The sequence below is a fragment of the Notolabrus celidotus genome, chromosome 5 (genome assembly GCF_009762535.1).
Source record: "Notolabrus celidotus isolate fNotCel1 chromosome 5, fNotCel1.pri, whole genome shotgun sequence".
NCBI classification, from domain to species: domain Eukaryota; kingdom Metazoa; phylum Chordata; class Actinopteri; order Labriformes; family Labridae; genus Notolabrus; species Notolabrus celidotus.
The window spans coordinates 16,987,501-17,007,986 of NC_048276.1; the positions used below are offsets into that span (position 1 = coordinate 16,987,501).

At 39.2% G+C, this 20,486-nt stretch overlaps 2 protein-coding genes across 9 annotated transcripts in view; one reads left to right on the top strand and one right to left on the bottom strand.

Moving 5' to 3' along the window:
* Nucleotides 1-20,486, bottom strand: part of LOC117812252 (protocadherin-1-like) — a 451,145-nt gene that overhangs the window by 376,549 nt on the left and 54,110 nt on the right. The gene's annotated exons all lie outside the window — the stretch shown is intronic.
* LOC117812259 (inhibitory synaptic factor 2A-like) lies at nt 12,053-19,556 on the top strand. Its single transcript, XM_034682921.1, has 3 exons — nt 12,053-12,350; nt 15,253-15,327; nt 18,905-19,556. The coding sequence occupies exons 1-3, from the start codon at nt 12,055-12,057 to the stop codon at nt 19,122-19,124; spliced, it is 591 nt and encodes a 196-aa protein (XP_034538812.1). The 5' UTR covers nt 12,053-12,054; the 3' UTR covers nt 19,125-19,556.

A 20,486-nucleotide genomic window follows, 5' to 3' on the forward strand; every position in this document is an offset into this window, starting at 1 on the left:
TATCAACAATTACTGGAACTCCAAACTAAAGTTGTACCAAGAAGCCTTGATACAAGGAATCTGCATGATGTTCATCTGCCCCCTTGTGGCCTTTTCTATAAGTACCAGCTTTCACTGACTGCTGCACTCCTGTTTATCCACTCAGCTCTTACATTACATGTTAAAACCTTTGTCCTACTCGCCAGTGAAATGTCCTTGGAGCTATGTTCCCTTTACTTCTTATTATGCTGCAATTCAGCACAAGAAACCTCCCCGATCTTGAGTGTTTTGTAAATTGAATGCAGTCTTGCAAGCTGGAACTGCATCTTATCTTCTCCTATTCCATAAAGGTATATTTTGACATGGAGCACATGTGATGGTAACATCAGTGTCTTAAAAAGTTAAGAAGCTGCAGTGAACACTTCACATGAGCTGTTTTTGGATGCCAACACAGGACAGCTAATGTAGAAAAAATCTGCCTCCCAGGTCTTCAAACATTTGCAGCAACCTCCCTCGTGGGCCTTAATTAACCCATTAATATGGTGTTATGAGCTCCACCTGGACCTCATTATGAGCTCATAGCAACCATTCTCCTTCAGGGTGTGATGAAAAAGACTAAAAATAAAGGGTGTATTACCAATATTACATCACCACTCTACAGAAGAGCAAACTATTAGGAGGAATAAATGCAAAAACACACAGGACTCTTGCAGTGACAGTAAAACAGTTGTGCCACATTATTAAGGCACAGTAGGCACTCTCACTGATACAATGTTGTGTAATCACCTTGAGGCTATGGAACAATTTCCTATTCACAAAGTCAGCATCGTGTTCCCCTGGGCTGCAGTGATGGAATATGAGTGCAATCTAATGCACTCAGCAACATGCAGCATCCTAAACCTATTCTAACACATTAACAGTAAATATTATTAATCACTGAAAGCTACCAGCATATTTCCTAAACCACATGCTATTTCTGAGGGTCCTTAACGATGACATAAAATAACTATAAACATTTAGATTGTCTTTTATGGTACACCACCGGAGCATAACTTAGCTGCCAACATCATACAGTATATGAGGAGAAGAGTCTTAAAAATCATGTCAGTGTCTCACTGAAGTAATCTAGTGCAGGGGTTCCCAAACTTTTCACCCCGTGACCCCCAAAATATAGGTGCCAAAGACTCGCAACCCCCACTGTTCCTCAAAGTAATTTAATGTGGCTTCATTTAGCTGGTCTACAGAAAGTTAGCCTACCTATATGAGCATGTGGCTGTTATGAATTGATCTAATGCTACTGATGCTTTTGATAATTAACTGTTCACTAACCCTAAACTTAGGAGTCATCTGGCAACAAAGAAAGACAGAAAACTCATTACATTTTCTATTTTCAAGGTTTTATTTCAAGTTTAGCTAAATTGTTTGTCTATATTTTTCACTATAATGGGTAAAATGTACTATTTGTAGATAACTTTTGCCACTCAACTTTTTATTAATTTTTTTCAGTATTTCTAGTTCACCACAAGTTAGCAAGTATATATAAGTAATACAAAACCAACACAGGGAAGACAAATAAATACATACAAAAAAATACAATAATAATAATAATAATAAAAATAAAGAAATAATAATAATTAACAGTACAAAAAAAGAAGATGAACATAAGAAAACAAAGTAAATAAACAAAAATAATCAATAATAATAATAATTTATTTTAGATAACTTAAAAAAAACATTGTGGAAGACATTTCACGATGCCCCCATTTGTGTCTCACGACCCCCCAGGGGTTCCCAACCCCACACTTTGGGAACCCCTGATCTAGTGTGAACATATACACTAGTAGACACACTAGTTTTCATACGTTTTTTTAATCAAAATCTAAAGTTTTCAAATGCCAAAACTTCAGTATCTGGGTTACACCTGACAAATTATTACCAGCTTGTGTAATTCTTATGTAACTGAAAAAGCATTCACAAGTCCAGGAAACATAAGTCTGGGCAATGAGATTAAGCGCAGGCCAAAGTGTGTTCATTTAGCAACTAGCCAAAAGCTAACTGTACGGTGTCAAAAAGTAAACAGTATGCTGGAAAGCTACATAAGGGATATGCTACAGTGAGCAGTTGTTTTAGCTAATTAGAATCTTGACAGGATGAGCAAGTCCCTGATGCTCACTATAGTCTTGTTCATTCCCTGTCTACCAGCTAAAGACAAAAAACAAGGTAACACAAAATATTGATTGAAACATGATTGTATTGCTTTCAAGATTTATCTATATAGCTTAAAAGTGGATCACTGTTTCCACCTCCCGTTTCAAGGAATCAGATTCTTATCATCCAGCACTTCGAGATTTGTTCCAAATGTAAAGTGCGTCATAAATAAAATATATTATTATTACCTCAATTATAGTAAAGTTAAAACACTAGCCCAGGTATTTGTTATAATTCAAATTAAATTGAAATTTTCCTTTGAATGTATTGTTAGAAAAGGTGAACAGGATTATTTATGTTGACATTGCTGTCCTTAGTGTCTCCTCAGGCTGCTCTCACATCTGTGCCCAGTAACTGTCATTATTTCCCAACTCTTGAGACCAGCCTGAGGAAATTCACGGTTTTGCCACAGTGTCAACTGGTAGAGATGAGATGTGCCACACTCTTTTTCCTAGATTAATATAATATGTAGATCAAGGTATCTCGTCATTTCTTTTGTTGTAGAGCATCAATTATTCTTGGGTTTTGGCCAAGCAGAATCAAGTATTTGACATGGTCTGGATATAAACACTGGAAATGAAGTAAATTGTCCTACATTTTTAGACATCCTATTAGATATCACACCCATCCTGCAACAGCTCCCCTGGCTCCCCATCACAGACCGAATCAACTAACAAAATACTTCTCCTCTCCTTCAAATCCATACACAACTTGCCCCTCCATATCTCTCTGACCTCCTCCATACTGCCACACCCGTCCGCACCCTCAGATCCTCCTCCTCCATCCACCTCACTGTCCCCCCTGCTTGCCTTGTTACCATGGGGAGCAGAGCCTTCAGCCACTCTGCTCCCCTGCTCTGGAACTCTCTCCCACCTGACCCACTCCTACAAACTCAAAACGCATCTGTTTAAACTGGCTTACTCCATCTTACCACAACTCCATAGTCCATTCTCTTAAAACGTTTTAAATTGTATTGTATTACCATTTGTTATTTAAACTCTGTTTGTTTTAATGTTGTAAGGTGACCTTGAGTGTCAAGAAAGGCGCCTATAAATAAAATGCATTATTATTATTATTATAAATACATTTTGACACTATGTTTAATTTCAAAACTAGCCAGCTAAGCAGCCCTGTCATTATCCCCAAATCAGCGTCAAGATTTTCATGTTTTCTGTTTGTGGCAGCCTGAAGTAGCTTGTGGAATAGTGTAATATGATCTGACATGTTCAATAAAAGATCTAAAGTGTCACTTAGTTCAAAGAGGTAGTGTACTGCCTGCAGCTTGTATGTCACAGGGACAGTCCTGTTTTTTCAGAAGATAGCACTAAATGTCTACAAAGTGTTTTGAACGTAATAGTAAAAAAAGTAAGAAACTTTTTTTTTGTATCTCCCTTTAGTAGCATCAGGCACCAAATGTATTATTTTCCAAGTAGATGAAAGGAAACTATGTTTAAGTCTCTCATTGCTGTCTTCAATGTTATTAAAACTTTGGATGTTAGTTGCATAAACAGAGGCTTTGATTTCGGCGGCTAGTTATTATACATTCAGCACATCAATTAGGAGTCACTGGAACAACATCACAGATGTCCAGTTGCAAGGAGGTGATGGACACCTTGCAGCCAATCAGAATCAAGATATTACCCTGTCCATTGTATATGACACTTAGAATGGTCCTTAAAGGGAATCCCCTTTTCTTCTCTATTTTCTTGTAAATGTCTCTCTAATAGTCACATTTCTATTGTGAACAGACTTTAAAAGGTGTTTTCTAGTCCCTTTAATCTGAGGCTAAGAGGTTACTCTCATTAAACCAGAACAACTGTGTTGATTCATCCTGTGAGTGGGTTCAATGAAACCCGCAAACTGCTCTGTGTAGCTGTCATCCAGTGGCTTTGTGGGGGATTTCAAAGTGAATAAATAAATAGGGAGAGTTTTTTTGATCATCAACTTTGAAATGACTTTCACTGACTTTGCGTTAATGAGTCCTGATTATTTTTTCCACACAAGTTCTGAATCACGCTACACTATTGTTTTCTGTTGAAGTGCAGAACGAAGATTCAATATGACAGAGCTTAACTCTGTGGGACAGTTTAGTAGGGCTGTGGGGCTACTTTGTGCTGATCACTCTAATCGAGAGGACTGGATAAATGACAAGGCCCTATAAATATAATGGCCTGAAGTCATGTAATGGATAAATTTAATTGTCAGTGCACTTTAGTCCCTTAATTATAGATGGAAATAGTGTGATATAAATTTCTGCATTACATTTTTTTATTGAAATATTCTGGTTTAATCTAGTTTTTTGTTTCCTTTCGTCAAAATAAGAAATTATTTAAAGTTGTCTATTGATTGACCCTCTTAACTCAGTCCTGTAGTATCTAGATTAGCATTTTTTTTTTTACTGTAATGTCAATATGACAAATTCATGGAAACAAAAGAAAGTATTTTATTTCGATGGATATTTGTCAATTAAAAAAAAAAAAAAAAATTATAAAATTGTGGGTCGTTTGTTTTGGAGTATAATTCTAGTTCAGGGTGCAAAAGGCACAGAGTTGAAGTCGAAGTTGAGCCCACTCTACAGAATTGTGAAGCATTTATCCAGCTAGAAACATAAATACTTGTAATTGCCTACACAATGTAGTGGTCAAATGTGCCTCTCAAGAAAAAATTCATATCTCTTCAAATTCCTCCTTTCTAAAATAAAACATCACCACTCTGAGAGGAACTTGCATTTCGTGTTGATTTTGGCGACCCCTTGTGGACAATGTTGTTCCAGTGTGTAAGACTTGCAGTTCAAACATGTCAGCCCAATTCATGTTTTACTGTACAACATTCTACCTCCTGGTAATTTTGTAACTGATCAAAGTCTCTACTCATCTTCATGCCATTCATCCCTTTGTAAGTAACAGTGGCCACAAGCTTTAAGAAATTATTATGGAAATAGTCACTCTTCTACCTCCTAGTCTGGTTTGTTTTTGTAAGTTATATTCAGACATCAAGATTAAATCAAGTATGTTTCATAACTAGTTAAGTGCTCATAACATATTTAAAGTTTCTTTAACTTTGGTCAGTTATATTTCATCTAGTAAAGGCACTTTGAGGAGTTTTTATCTAATTTTGAAATATTTTCACTGTTATTTGGATGCCTCTTCATGAACTTCAAAGTAAAATTAGATTAATAACATCAAGTGTAATTATTGCTGAATTTTAATGCCTATGTTTGGGTCTGATTTTCTGTGGAAAAAAGACAAGGATGTACATTTCCTGTTGAAGAATTGTTTTAGACCGAGAAGTTCTTAAACCAGTATTTAATGTTTATGTCAGCGTGAAAGTTTCACTGCCCTTTGAGGACAAAAGAGTTTAACAGTCTGCATATCAACATTACTCAGACATCGACTGAGACAACAGAGCTCACATCATAACACCAGCTGTAGATAAAAATCAATCAATGATCTCATCACTTTGTATCTTACACATAGACTGTATAAAATATGGACATAGTATCCGAGACGTCACCCATCTGTTTCTGAAGAGCTGTTTTGAGGCCAATCGTCGGTGGCAGCCATATTGCTGCTGTTGAGTGATTGTGATGTAAAGAGGCGAGCCTCCCAGCCAACAGCTACAGTGTTCCTGCCTGTCAATCAAGTCAGCTGTGCCACTCATTGGAAGACTCGTAATCTCAATATCTTCCAAACTGGCGCGTTAGAAAAAAATTCACCCCCCGTACAGTGTGTGCCGATTGAGAAATGAGCTATCCAGACTACACTCGTCTTTTGTACCAGGCTGTAAACATGTTTATTTCTGCTGTAAAGATCGGCTTTTTCCCATTCATGTGTATGTGACTTCCGGTACTTCCGGAGCCAGCCTCAAGCGGATCCTCGATGAACTGCAGTTTTTAGCACTTCCGCATTGGCTCATATTTTTAGACCGGAGGTTGCCGCTTGATCGTACAAAACGTTGTTTTAAACAAAGAAAAGTAATTTTAAAAAGCAGATCTGTAATCCATTCATGTGTTTCCACTACATGCTTTTGCAAGAGCCACATCTTTACAACAGTGAGTAATGGTGCCATGGGAAATGTAGTCTTAATCTCAGAAAGCACTCCCAATTTCATCCAAAGGGGTCACCATAATCAACTCAACATGAAAACTCCTTACAGTGTCTTTAATGTGTTAGCTTTTATCATTTTTAAAAGGATTATGCAAACTATAATCTACATGTGCTCAGTTCCTAAACTGAAGCCTCCTGTTATGTTCGTTTCTCTGGAACAGCAACAATGTTCCTGGGTCAATTTGACCCGGGGCAGATTCAATTATCCAAAAATGTCAGAAAACCAAAAAAATCCCAATACACATATTTTTTAAAATCTAATTTTAAACTCCATTATTAACCATTTAAATCAAGATTTAGTCAGTTGGTGTTCTTTAATTATCACATATCATGGTTCAGTGAGGATAACTCACTTGTTTTTCATCTAAATTCAAGTTAAAACTTTTTTGAATGTACATTGGAAAACCCTAAATATAAATGCAATATTTTACATTTTTATTTTTTTATTTTTCTGAAGTGATGTAGTTAAATGAACACGCCTTCTCTTCTGTCACATGCTGCCCAGATTTTTATGCTGCATTTAACTGGTTTGGAAGTCATATATTGCCTAAAATAGACTTTAAAAAGGGTCAATTTGACCCACAATATAACAGGAGGGTTAAACAGGATCATGTGGAAAAATAAACTACAGTATAAAAACTATAATACGTCAATATGTACAATCATGCACAATGTTCTACACTCATTTCTTCCTGTGTGACATGAAACCAGTTTTGTGTCCATGAAGATAATATGTAACAACAGTATAAAGAAGCTGTGTGCAATTGATCTGCAATATATTATATATCAGCTGGAGAGATCCACAGTGATCATCCAATTTGAAAAACAGTGGAAAATGCATTTTCTAGCACTTTTTCTGCGTCCATCACTAGAGCTTTCTTTGCATTTCACTTTGTTTTGAATTTGTTGCCAGGGCATTTCCCTGCTTTTCAACTTGTGTGGTAATTTACACACAGTCCCTACCCCACTGATGCAAGTCACTTCCTCCCTCTCTCTGTCTCTCTCTTGCTCTCTTCTGCTTTCTCCACCCAGCTGTAGATCAGGCTGGATGAAAGCTAGGAGGGAGGATAGTGGCAGCAAGAGAGAGAGAGAGAGAGAGAGAGAGAGAGAGAGAGAGAGAGAGAGAGAGAGAGAGAGAGAGAGGGGGGAGGAGAAAGAGAGAAAGGGAAAAAGAGAGAGAGGGAGTCAGGGAGAGAGAGAGAGGAAGGGAGGAGGAGGTACAAAGGCAAGCCATAGTAGGACAGAGAGTATTGGAGGGCAGCATACTGTAGCAGCATACTGCTGTGTTGTGATTATGGAGTGAGCATGGAGTAGCAGGACCAAAACAAGAGGAGAGGAGAACAAGGAGGACACAGCTTGTTTTTATGCCTGATCAATAAAAGGTAGATCAGTTCTGAACGCTGGAGAAGAGGGCTCATTAAAACAGCTCTGCACAACTGAATGCCTGCAGGCTCCTTTTTGAGTTTGAATTCCCCCACGAAGGGACTTGAAATATGAAGACAAAGTCACTCCAAACCTTGAGGACCTGAGAGAGAACCGAAAGCTGGCTCTTTACATTTGGACTCAGGATATAAGTGATCTTGCAGCAGCATCCCTAAACAGGTAAGCAAGCTAAACCTATCACAAAACCACATCAAGTATTAAATCTGTTAGAAGCAGAAACAGCTATTTCCTTAAGTCCTGTCCATTTGACAAGTGTGTGACAACACAAGATAATGTGTCTTATCTCCTTTGCCGAAGGGGAATTTAATGGTGTCTTAACAGAGCAGGACAGTTGTCACTTAATGTTAGATGATGACAACAAACATAGGTCAGCGACCCAGCTCGAGTAATATCGGATGACACGACAGACAAATATTGGATGACTAAATGTCCTTTTTTGTAATTTTGACATCCCTGGATGACGGCTGCTGGGGAGGATGGAGGGGATTGAAAGGAGCCCTGTCAGGATGTGTTTGCATGGACATGTTGTTGTAAATACATGCTTGCCAAATCATACACTTATTAAAACTGTGCTTCAAGTGTACAGTAATCAATGCATGCTTACCTGCAGACATGCCCCCCTGTTATGATTGAATCACTAAAATGACCTCCTGCACACATGAGAAAGCTGGCACGTTTCATGGACACACAAAATGCCACCCCTGTGAAAGTGTGTTCCAGTTAAATGCACGCTTGGTGTGTTGAAGCCTTTACTGTATTATCAGATGATCAGTGTATACATTCTGGCTTCCTTCCAAGGTGAGCCGAGTGTGGAGGACAACAGAGTGAGAGCTGCTCGCTATGACAAACATTTCAACAAGAGAGAAAGAGAAGAGAGAGAGAGAGGGAGAGTTCATCACAGGAGCTATAGTTTGAAAATGTATCCACAAATAAATTATTCTTTGTGCTGTCAGACACTGAGAGGGGATCTATATGCAGTGTGTTTGAAATGCTAATATAATATAGAACACTTTCCCCCTTTATTATCAGCTTGAGCAGATTCTATTTCCTTCCCAGTCACACCGCGTCAGGAAAGTTTAAAATTGAAAGCGTAATTAGTTCTGTCTTATCGCTTAATGTGCAAAAGATTTTTGACACTCCAGTTATCCTTCATTACTGCGGCATTGAAGCAAGCCCTTGTCTCAGCTCTAGCTCTTTGTTTTGTTTCAACTTGTCCTGCTTGCTCACGAAAACCATCTCATCGTAAACTTATTCCTCTCTGACTTTTAGACGGATGTAATGGTGTGGAAACACCGCCGCTCTCTTCACTTCTCAGACTTTTGAGTCACTCAGACAAGGGATGGGGAGAAGAGCGGCTGACCTGACAACTCCAGTTCCAGTTTTAGGTGTTCCAGCCCTGGTTGGAGTGCGTGGTTGGAGGACGACAGGAGGAGACAGAAGCGCAGGAGCCCTGCTCCTGCAGACGTGGGGTCCTCAGTGCAGCGTTGGTGTTCAGACGTCTCCAGGGATAAGCAGACCACCCACGGTGCCGCAGCTAACTGATACTCTCTCAACTCCATCAGATAGCATTACTCAAACATCCAACAGCTACATTACCACAGAAACGGAGTACAGGGAGATATTACTGCTAACAAGGAGTGACAAGGAGAAAAGGGCTATATTAAAACAGAAAAGTGGGGACTCAAAGAGCAAAAAGGAAGTGACTTTCAAAGCACTAGGAGGTGAGGCCTCTACGGATGTGACCTACGCTCACAGGAACAGAAGTGGGACTTATTGCTTTGCTAGAGCAATCAAGACCAACCCAAACTTTGCAGGGAATGCCAAGACTAAATCAAAACCTGCATCACGCTACACCAATGGCAGTGTGGTTGATTCGGAGGCAATCGGTGGAATCAGCGTTCACAGTGATGAAGCAGAGGTTGGGAAGGGCGTGAAGTCTCGTGGACGAGACGAAACAAGACTGCAAGGTGATTATGCAGAGCAGGCTGGGAAGACACTGCTGTTATCTGAACCAAGATCTTTTGGTATGCATAAGAAAATATGCAGCAATTGCGGTGGGAGACAGTATCTAACAGGTATCGTCACTTCAACAGGGAACATCCAATTGGCTGACACCGGTCTTGGAGATAAACGGAAGTCGACCCTCTCCTTGCTTTCGACTACCACCCAAATGCCCCATATCGAGAGCAACCAAACGTCAAGTCTTAATGAAATGCCACAGAGCATCACATCTAAAGACAATAAGACAAACATTCTAAACAATCCACATCTGTTATATCTCAGTGAAGACCTAAAGAATCGTAACACACCCCATCCAGCATGCCCAGTGCACTCCAAAGCCCATGTGGTCACTTTGTCACAGACACATAATGCAGGTAAAGCAACACCACCTCAGCCAACAACCATCCTCCATGCGAAAACCATCACTGTCACTAAAGCAACCATTGAAACAAGGCAAGACAACATGGGAGCTAAACCTTCCCCAAAACAGTCATCCCAAGAGAGTAAAATCCCTCGCCCGACGAGTTTAACGTTGACGCCAAAGATGGCCACAGCAACAAAATCAAATACCCCGCAAACACATACTATTCCTAAACCAATCAAAACATCAGAACAGAACCCTGTAAAAGTAAATATGCATAAAAGTGTTTGTGTGTCTGTACATGCTGCACCGCTGTCCCCACCTTCTTTTTCGTACACCACAGCAACCCAGGCAAACCCACCCACTACTAACACACACCAAACAACTAACATTTTTAACTCTGCACTGATGTCTACTGAAAGTATACCTGCTAAAGTTGTTAATGCTACGCAGAAAACCCCGCCCTCACTACACACAGTAAGGGTAAATATGGCTGCAGATATATCTAAAAGCTCACGATTGACCCCCAAGTGTCCCACCTTATCTCGAACAGCCAGCGCAAGAGACCCCATACATAAACCAGAAGCAGCTGCACGGCTTCTACCTGCAAGGCCACCGCGTACTTCATCAGATCCAGGCCATAAACCACAGGAAAAGTCATCCTCTAACATTGACAACAAATCATCAGGTAAATCGCCTTTTCCTGACATCCCTCCAAATAGATCACAAACTAATATGCCTCATCAATCTCGCAGCACTATTGTCCCACAGTCCACTTTGAATCAGAACTCAAACTCCGATCAAGTTATGCACAAAAGCACTAAACGTCAAAAAGTTTTTGTCGAAGTTCATCTAATTAGACCTACCTCCTCAAAGTCGGAACCCGCACTTAACGTTTCTACAGCATCTCCAAATGTGACAAAATCCAGAGACCCAAGAGCTAGGTTGCCTTCAAGAGCAGCTGCCACTTCCACATCCACATGTAACAGCCCTCTTTACAAAAATAAAACCCTCAGGAACTCCTCAATCAGTCTGAAAAGTTCACCTCCCACAGCTCCAACCTCTTCATCTACATTGGCAGAAAACCAAAGTAGTGTCTGTTTTTCAGGTAGAAGCTCACTTCAATCAGCAGATGCAATAAAAAAAAGAAAAGGAGTTAGTCTAAATGCATTGTTCCACACACACCAACAGGCAACAGACATAAAAACTCAAACAAGTAATGAATCTGGATTATCCAGTGTTGTTTCCAATCAGAAAAACAACTCAAAAACAACTCCAGTTGCATTTACTGAGCCGCTAAATGTGTCAAAAAGCCACATCAGAGGCGTTGAAGCAAGCAACCCCAAATCAACCATTATTCCAAACAGCAAGTTGCACGCTGACAAAAACAAATCTAATGGTAATCTAATCAATGAATTAACTGTGTATGAGTCAAAAGACCATGAAAAATCAAATTTATCACAGGTCACCAGCCTTCTGAGTAACATTTCCCTAATGAAGTCAAGCAGCACTTGTCTGCAGGGTTGCATAAATACAGAACAACAAAGACTTGTACATTTTCCAGGATGCACAGGAACAGAACAAGGGGGACACTCTGGTGCATGCCCACCAGTTAAAGGAGCCCAGAAGACCAATCCAAATACAGAAAAGTTTGCCCTGGGAGTATCAGTTAGGCGTGCAAATATTAAACTTAAATCCAATGCAGAAGAGCAGACATATCCAAACAAGTCAACACCCTCTATCACAGCACAAATTAACTTTGCACTACAAAATGCACATGTACGCCCTGCAAACAAATATTCAGTCCAGCAAACCTCTAATTCAGATGCTCCATCACTAACACGAGCACAGACACATCCAGAGCTCTCTTTTACTGCACCAGCGCCTGTTACCAGCCAGGGACAGCTTTGTGCTCACACAGGGCCTGAACGTGTTCCCACATTGCCGGCATCAACAATGCATTCGGCATCCCCTCCCCGCCTCCAGACCTGCAAGGCAGAAGCAATAATCAGACCCGATTCAAACTTTAGCCCTACTCCCTTCCGGTCGTGCCCAGAGGACCCCCGCCTGGCTCACTCCCACCCGGTTGGAGCAGCTCTGCTGCTGCCTCCCTCCCCACAGTGCTGCAAATCAGCAGCCCTGCAGCAGAGGCTGGAGACAGTGGAGGCCAGCCTGGCAGCCAATAAGGACAGGATAACCACTCTGCTTAACATTATCCATGACCTGGAGACATGCCACACTCCCACCAGCGGGTAAGAGGGTGTGTGTGTGTGTGTGTGTGTGTGTGTGTGTGTGTGTGTGTGTGTGTGTGTGTGTGTGTGTGTGTGTGTGTGTGTGTGTGTGTGTGTGTGTGTGAGAGAGCGTCTGCATGTGTGGGCGAAAGTGTGGTGCAGGTGAGATGAATCTCTCAGTAACAAAGAGTAATGTTTTTCATCTTGTGTTACATTTGATATTGAAACTCATTTTTTCCACAATGCTTATTAAAGATTTAACCTACAGCTTTACTGCAATACAAAACCTGCAGGGTTGGATGTGATCGATGAATTATTAATATCCTCTACCTTCAGGCCAATACAGGTGTAGCTTTTTGCCAGATTCTGGTGTAGGACATTACTGTAAAAGCAGTTCTGCAGTGCTGATCTTTGACTTTCCAGGGAGACAGCACTTTACTGGAACCACTCAATGACTTAAAGTTCACTTGCAAATTACATTGATTTGCAATCTATAAAACTTTTGTATATGTGTTTGTGTATTTGTTGAATTATTTTTTTTTAGCTTTGTTTTAGTGGAGAAAAAAATTGATTACTGGGATGGCAAGAGGTAGCCCTTTACAGCAGGCAGATATATTTCTGCCAAGTTTTGGTTTGCAGCTGCAGATGTGCTGTTTGATAGTAGACATATATATTATATACAGCTCCGGGAAAGATTAAGAGACCACTGCAAATCTATGTTTTTCTCTGCTTCTACTACTCATAGGTTTGTGTTTGAGTAAGTTACACAACATCCTTCCAACTTCCAATTAACATATGTTCAGTTAGGTCTTAGGTCCGGTTAAGTAAACAAAAAGATGCGGTGTTTTTTTGACTGTCAATAATGCAAAGAAAAATAAGTTCATATACATTTTTAAACAACAGAATACTTCTGTTTTATCTTGGCTGTCATGCTTTCATTTGCATCCTCTCCACCACTCTTTCTAACTGCCATTGGGTGATATTTGGCTACTCTTGACATAGGAGTTCAAGCATCAGAAGACCTGACACTGATGCATATTTCTGGTACAGGATAAGTACTGCAGCTCTTTAAAATGTTTGATAAGAGCCCTAATTCTTCAGAAGACAAGCACCTAAGCTGAAGTGTAGATTTTAAAGAGGTAATTTCAGATGAAGAATGGACAAAAGCTTGTCTGAAGGATCAAACATGAACAATTAACACCTGTCTTGAGCTTATACAAAGAACTGGATTTTAAGAGAATTTATAAAATCATCAAAACTAAATTTTTTTAATCCTGATGTGTCAGACATGTGCTTCAAATATAGCCGGCGGAACACATTTTCACAGCTTGTTCGAGAATGTGAAGTAGCCAAAGTTTCTAGAGGGAGTTTTTTTATTTGATTTGTCACATAACAAAACTGAGAATCCCTTTTTGCCAAAGCTTTGAATTATTTACCCAAGAGACTTTACCACAACGTAGAGTGAGCATGCAATTTTACCCTTGAGCCTTTTAAAAGATAAAAGAGGAAGCTACAGGATATAATCGCTGTAGGATGGAAAAATGTGACAAACCAAGTATGAGTAAATAAATATTAGAGATATATCAGCATGTGTTGTAAGGAAAAACTTACATGCATCAGAAAATAAGTAGAGGAAATACTTGGTGGAGCTTCAACAACATCAGTATACCTTTCTCTAAGTTGTATTTTTTGTTCACTTTGCTTTTCATTTGATGGAACTCTGTATTTGCTGTCAGTGTGACCATTATATCATTATATAAACATGTACTGTTTCTTCGTGAGAATTGAAAAACCCCTCTTAAAAAGAAAAGTTCAAGCAGTTCGGTGATCAACGAATCAGTATCTCAGTAAACAGAATGCAGTGTGCAAGAATTAAAATTTAACAAGCACTGAAATAGAATTGCTTCCATGCACAAGGAGTTTATTTAAGGTAAAATTTGGAGTGGTCTCTTCATTTGTTGTGGAGCTGTGTATCAGTTTTGCTTAACTCCCTTGTTTAGTTTTACAACAACCATGACATATTACTTCAGTGCAGGTTTGTCAGGTATCAGGTCATCCTACTTGATGCATTGAAGCTTATGTAATTTAGTACTTAAGTAAAACTTGTGTATGCTGAATGTGGGAAAAAACAGATATCAACCCTGTGGATTCTACAGTTGAAATTGGTTTACTGGTGCCTACATTTTTGCCTCGTCTGTTGCACCACATCTGTAGAATATGTGCCACTTAACGGTTATGAAGGCCAGTGAACCATGATTAATCATGATGAAATAATTTAAAAGGAAGTGCCTGATAATTTCTTTGTTACTTTTAAATTAAGAAAACGTTAAATTACGGACTGTTTCAGACATTGACCCGCATTCTAAATAAAGCCTGAAAGCAAAACAAGTCCAGGTTTAATGTTTAGGATATGACAAGTTGCACAAACACCTTTTGACGGCAAAGATATGTTAAGATGTCATCAGGTTGGCTCTGTGCACACTATAAATATGCAGTAAATTACATTTTAATATGAAGATGTGAAGCCATGGTTCAAAATTTACATACAGGTCTGTGAACGCATGTGAGAGTGTGACATAGACCTGCTTGGGCGTTTCACGGGGGCACGTCTCAGAGAGATTTATTTAGCCGTATAACTCTTCTGGGACAAATAACAAGAATTAAAACCCCCTTCTGGCAACGTGTCTCCGTCAATCATTCTCATCCACTGGTGTGTGCTAATAAGCCATGACTGCCTCTGAGGTCATGTTTCAGAATAACCGCCTCCTTTTAACTGACTGGTGTCTGACGTAAAATGCATGTTATGCATCTAATCACAGGCAGCAGTGGTCTGAATACAAAGCAGAGGAGAAGATGAGCTGAGAGAATATATTGCACTTATTTCCTCTCTCCTTTTTAATTTACTTGCTTTTTTGTGTCCCAGGCGGCGGAGCCACAATACTGGGCAAGACCTCAAAAACTGCTCAACCTGCCAGAAGACTGCTTGTATTGTGTACAGGTGAGATAATAGTGGAATTGCCAATTTTGCTTGCATGCAATGTTTAAACTGATAAGTGATCGAAGCAGCTCAGGAAGTGAGTTCTTGCCAAAATGAAACTATTGTTGCAGAAAATCATGAATTTATAGTATGAAATTGCTTTTTGTGGCTGCTCAATGTTGTCGACAAGGGTGGGGACAGGATACTTTCTTTTAGATACACTTGCGTGAGCTCAAAAAATTTAAATGAATCAATATTTTATGTCAGGACTCTGTTCGGTAGATGTATCATAAGCTACTCTGAAAATGACTTTACTAAATATTTTGACACTGCAAACCACAGCGGATGTCTTTATTCAAGGACATTTTTTGAAAGAAAAGTTTATTTAAAGTTTCCTTTGTGCATGAGACACAATTCATCAAGATTAAACCCATTTGGCATCCCAGTTGCTGGGCAGTTCTCTGCCAGCGGGCTCCCGTCACTTCACTAAAAAGGAATGACTTACTGTACGGGCAGCTTACCAAATGAAAAGCTCCTTACTCCTCATTTGTTTCCCGCTCAGAATACATACGGAGATTACATTTTCCTCTCACAGCAAAACCATAAATCGTTTTTTTGGAGCAAATGTCAAATTTAAGCATGGACTGATTGTGTCTCAATCTGTTCACACAGCAGATTTATGCAGATTGAGATTGAGACACTCTAAAACTGATTCTACCAAAGAGGAACAAAGTCAGTCCCAGTCGGGCTACACTATTGATTTATGATGGTCACCTTGCTGAAGTCATTGTTAGCATCGTTCATCTGCAGACAAAAGCTTTTCCGACGGAAATATAAATATTATCTATTTAGCTTGGCGAATAGAGATAAAATGTACAAAGTTGGTCATGTACTTTATCTTGAAATGAGACATCCTGCACTCTGATATTTTTACATTCTGCGACATTTTCAGACAGAGTGCTCTTACAATTTGCATTTTTACCCAATAACATAAAAGAGAGTGGTTGGATTGGTGCATATGTGGTACATTATGTAGAACAACGATGTATTTATATTTAAAGAAAGGTACTGCTGAATATTGTTTGCTCACACAAAGATTGTGATGACGCATTCCTTGAAAGTGTTTAATCCTACCTCTGAACCACTCATCTCACTGATCAACAAGACATATTTCCCTACATAGGATAATTCTATTCATAACAATAATGCAAAATAGCCTGGTTTTAACACCACATGCCTGGTTCAAATATGTTGGTCTTGATTAGCAAATTAAAATTTCCGGGGGAGAGGGTCACCTTTTTTAAAACTTTAAGTTTAGAATATATTAGAATTTAAAATGTTGCATAATTAAGGGCACAGCTGAATTGATAGACAGGTGGGCACACAGTAGCTGTTGATAAGGAAGCTAAATTAGACCCAAACTCTGCCTCTTTGCCTGTAGTTAGGTTGTCTGAAAATTTGGTTGAGTTTGCATTTTTAATTTTGCGACTGTCGATGATAGACTTCAAAGCAGCTTCAAAAACTAATGGGTGACGTCACAAAGACTAAGTCTATGTGTTACAAAGTCTATGGCTTTTTTCAAAACCGCCTACTATACTAGCAGTACGTACTGATTTGGCCAAAATTCAGTATGTAGTAAGTAGTATGTGAACAAGAGCAAAATCTGCAGTATGCCAAAAGTCACCGAATGTCTACTGACTCGTTCATCTTTTACTTTTCTCTTCTTATTTTGACAGGGGGAACTCAGTTTTTAGTTGCTGTGAAAATTATTAAATTACACATAAACCAATTCCTAACTTTTTAAATCATAAATTGATGCTAATAAAACATTTTCACTATCAGCTTGGCTGTTGTTTACTTCCGCATTCCTAAACCGGAAATTCAGTGACGTCTGGCCAAGCGTACTGCAACACAGATCAAACAGAACAGTCAGACTACAGACTAAATTCAAAAGCAGTATGTAGTAGGCAATACCTACTGCCTACTATATTAGCAGGTAGTATGTAGCAGGCCGTTTCGAAAACAGCCAGGGTCTATGTATTACAAAGTCTACGGCTATACTAGCAGTATGTACTAATTTGGCCAAAATTCAGTGTGTAGTATGCAGTTTGTGAACAAGAGCAAAATCTGCAGCATGCCAAAACTCCCCGGATGTCTACTGATTCGGGAAAATTCCTCAGTATGCAGCGCACCAATCTCCCCCCTTGCGTACCGTTTCCCACAATGCACAGCTCTATTAAGTGTTTTGGTGCATTATTGCGACCTACTGTGTTGGAGTTGTATCAGACGTTTAAGAGGCCGTTACATTTAGAGTGAAGTAATGCTAAAAATAAAAGCTGATGAATCTTGTAAATTCTAGTAATTACAGAGTCGATACCCATCCCACAGGTAACTGTTCATGTCTGGGAAAATTATTAAATTCCATATAAACCATTTTGTAAATCATGAGTGGATGCTAAAGAAGCAGTTTCACTATCAGCTTGGTCATTGTTTACTTCTGCTTTCCGAAACCGAAAATTCAGCAACACATGACCTTGCATTCTGTATAACAGATTGAAAAGAAGAGTCATACAAGACACCACCTTCAAAAGCAGTATGTTGTTTGTATGCAGTACCTTCTTCATACTACATCAGAAGGTAGTATTCAGTCGGCAGTCCTGCTTCTCCATCATTTGTCATCCTAACTTATGTACAAATCATTTAAAGAGTTTCTCATGATGCTAATTTTTAGCACAATATCTTTATTTTAAATTTTTTTAAGACAGTTATCATCAAAACCAGTTGTAGTGGCTATTTGACTTAGTCAACTTACAAAACTTAAATCTCAAATCAAAACCCGGCCACCAAAAATCTGGTTGGGAACATGTACCTGCTGTTGTTGTTTCCAAAAAGGATCTTAAAAAAAAAAAAAAAGCCAATGGAGAAAAGATTGAAGCAAATTCTCCAAGACTCATCGTGCAAAATTGCTTAGCTCTAGTATTCTGTCTTGGTTTGCACTCATTAGCTGAAATGTTGCATCAGGTGGAGGCAACAGAAAAATGATGACAGAAAAAAAAAACCAATTGTCCCAGAACTACTGTACGTGCATAGGAGGCTAAAAGAGGCTAAGGAATCTAAATCTTCTCATCATCTTATTTTGGGAGGGAGGAAAAAAGCCCTGTGCTCCACAAAGCAAAACCAAAAACAGTTTATCTTGAAATATTTAAAACATTCCTCTTGATCCACTCATTTTCTAAACCGCTTTTGCATGACAAAAAGATGTTACATAAGTTGATTGCTGACTGCAATGTGTTGGCATCTGGTCCTTAAAGGCCAAGTGGGAGATAAAGATATTCAGACAAGATGTGAGCACCTTGAGAAAAAAACAAGCCCTGAATGTTTCCCTGCCAAACCAATCAACCGCTTTGAAACCTGACAATAAAAGAGCTTCCCACATGGGGGGGGGGAACAACAGGAAGCAGAGTGAATTGTAGCTGAGAAAGCAAATCTGACAGCATTCAATTTAGCAAGAGCTCAATTTTTTAAGATTTGATCTTGCTTTACGTGTCTGTTTTCAGCAGTGTAAGTAACTTATTTTGCTACATGTCTGTCTGTCCAGTGTGGAGTACGATTTCAGGCAACAGGAAAGACGCTTCTTGGAGGTCCTGAATTGTTCAGCGAGAGGAAATAATGCTTTCTCCCTGCACCTGACCCAGCCTTTGAACTTTGGCCTGCTCAGAAATCTCATCATTAAGAGATATAAAAAGTCGAAGGTGAAAAGCAAAAAGCTGTACAAGACTCTGTTCAAATGGCTGCCCAGGAAAATCCAGCGAGTGTAGACTTGAACAATACCTGTGTGCTTTTTAAGTCTGTATTACAAGTGACCAGCAGACGCCCCTGCAGAGGATTCTTATTACTCCCGTCATACCCATAGAATGAGATTACTCTGAATTACCCTGTAGAGTTACACTCTCCTGCACACTGTCAAAGCTTAGAAGCCAGATTTTACATTTGAATTATCCCCCTGATCTCTGTGACCTACAGCTGTGTCATCCATAAGGAATTCTCTATTTCACTTTGAAAGCCTTTGATAATTTGTTGTCAACGTGCCTGCTTAATCCTATTCAATTCTATTCTACTTGCACTGTCATGATAAATGCAATAGGAGCTCCTGTTCATGTTACATTTCCCTTTTACCTGCCTATCCTGTAAGAAAAATGTACAAAATAAGTTTTGGATATGCAAAAATAAACCAGAATTTACTAAATGTATATTTGTGTATAATTTGTTTTCTTTTATCCAGAGCTTTTTTATATATGCCAAGCAAAGATGTAGAGCTCCAGTGGATCTAAAGTCTTTTTTTTTTTTTACTGCTGCAAAAGTGTCCACACGAGGAGAAAATACAGAAACATTCATTATGCCTTTGCCAATTGTGCTGATGGTCTCCAAATCCCCAAACAATCTGAACCCCATAAAAGGTTCCTGTGTAAAACAATGACATGACCAAAGGCAGCAATGAAGCGTGAGCCACAATCAAAATGTTCATGAGCACATGCATAAAACCATGAACACACTCATGGGCTCAGGGACGGAAACATGAGGCAGAATGCAGACACATGGAACAAAGCCTTGTGGTTGGTTTTGCTGAAGATTTTTTTTTTTTTTATGAATCATCAACGTGAGGGGAACATGAGATTTAGAGAACTTTGGATAAAAGCTATCAGCAAGGATCATTGAAACATTCTTTTTTATTTAAGTTGCAATCAAAGACAGTGAATTCCCTTTTGAGAGGGCAATACTTGGATGCTTTAATTAAAATGACTCTTCGAATAAATCATTCTGGCTGAAATTCTTGCAATTATACCAGAAGGAGAAACGTGGGTCCAAAGACGTTAGGATTACTGCTTTGTAGTGTCGCAAAGGTGCAAAGTTATTTATTTGATCATTTTTTCAGCCAAAAAAAAAAGTACAGATCATCAATGTTTCAGTAGCCAAAAAGTTGTATCAGTGTTACACTGCCCTTTACTTTATGTAAAGCCATCAATTTTACACACCAGTATAAAGCTCTTACTGTACACAAAGAAAGTCGTCTTAAGCCTTTGTGGCTTTGGGGACAGCTCAATGCTGTCTTATAAAGGCTAATCTCCTCCAGATATGGCTCACTTTAACAGTTCAAATTTCAAAAGACCAAAGGGAGATGG

Coding starts and splice junctions, on each gene's coding strand:
- LOC117812259 (XM_034682921.1), top strand. CDS start 12,055: ATGCATTCGGCATCCCCTCCCCGCCTCCAGACCTGCAAGGCAGAAGCA. Junction 12,351..15,252: donor TGCCACACTCCCACCAGCGG/GTAAGAGGGTGT, acceptor TTTGTGTCCCAG/GCGGCGGAGCCACAATACTG. Junction 15,328..18,904: donor ACTGCTTGTATTGTGTACAG/GTGAGATAATAG, acceptor CTGTCTGTCCAG/TGTGGAGTACGATTTCAGGC.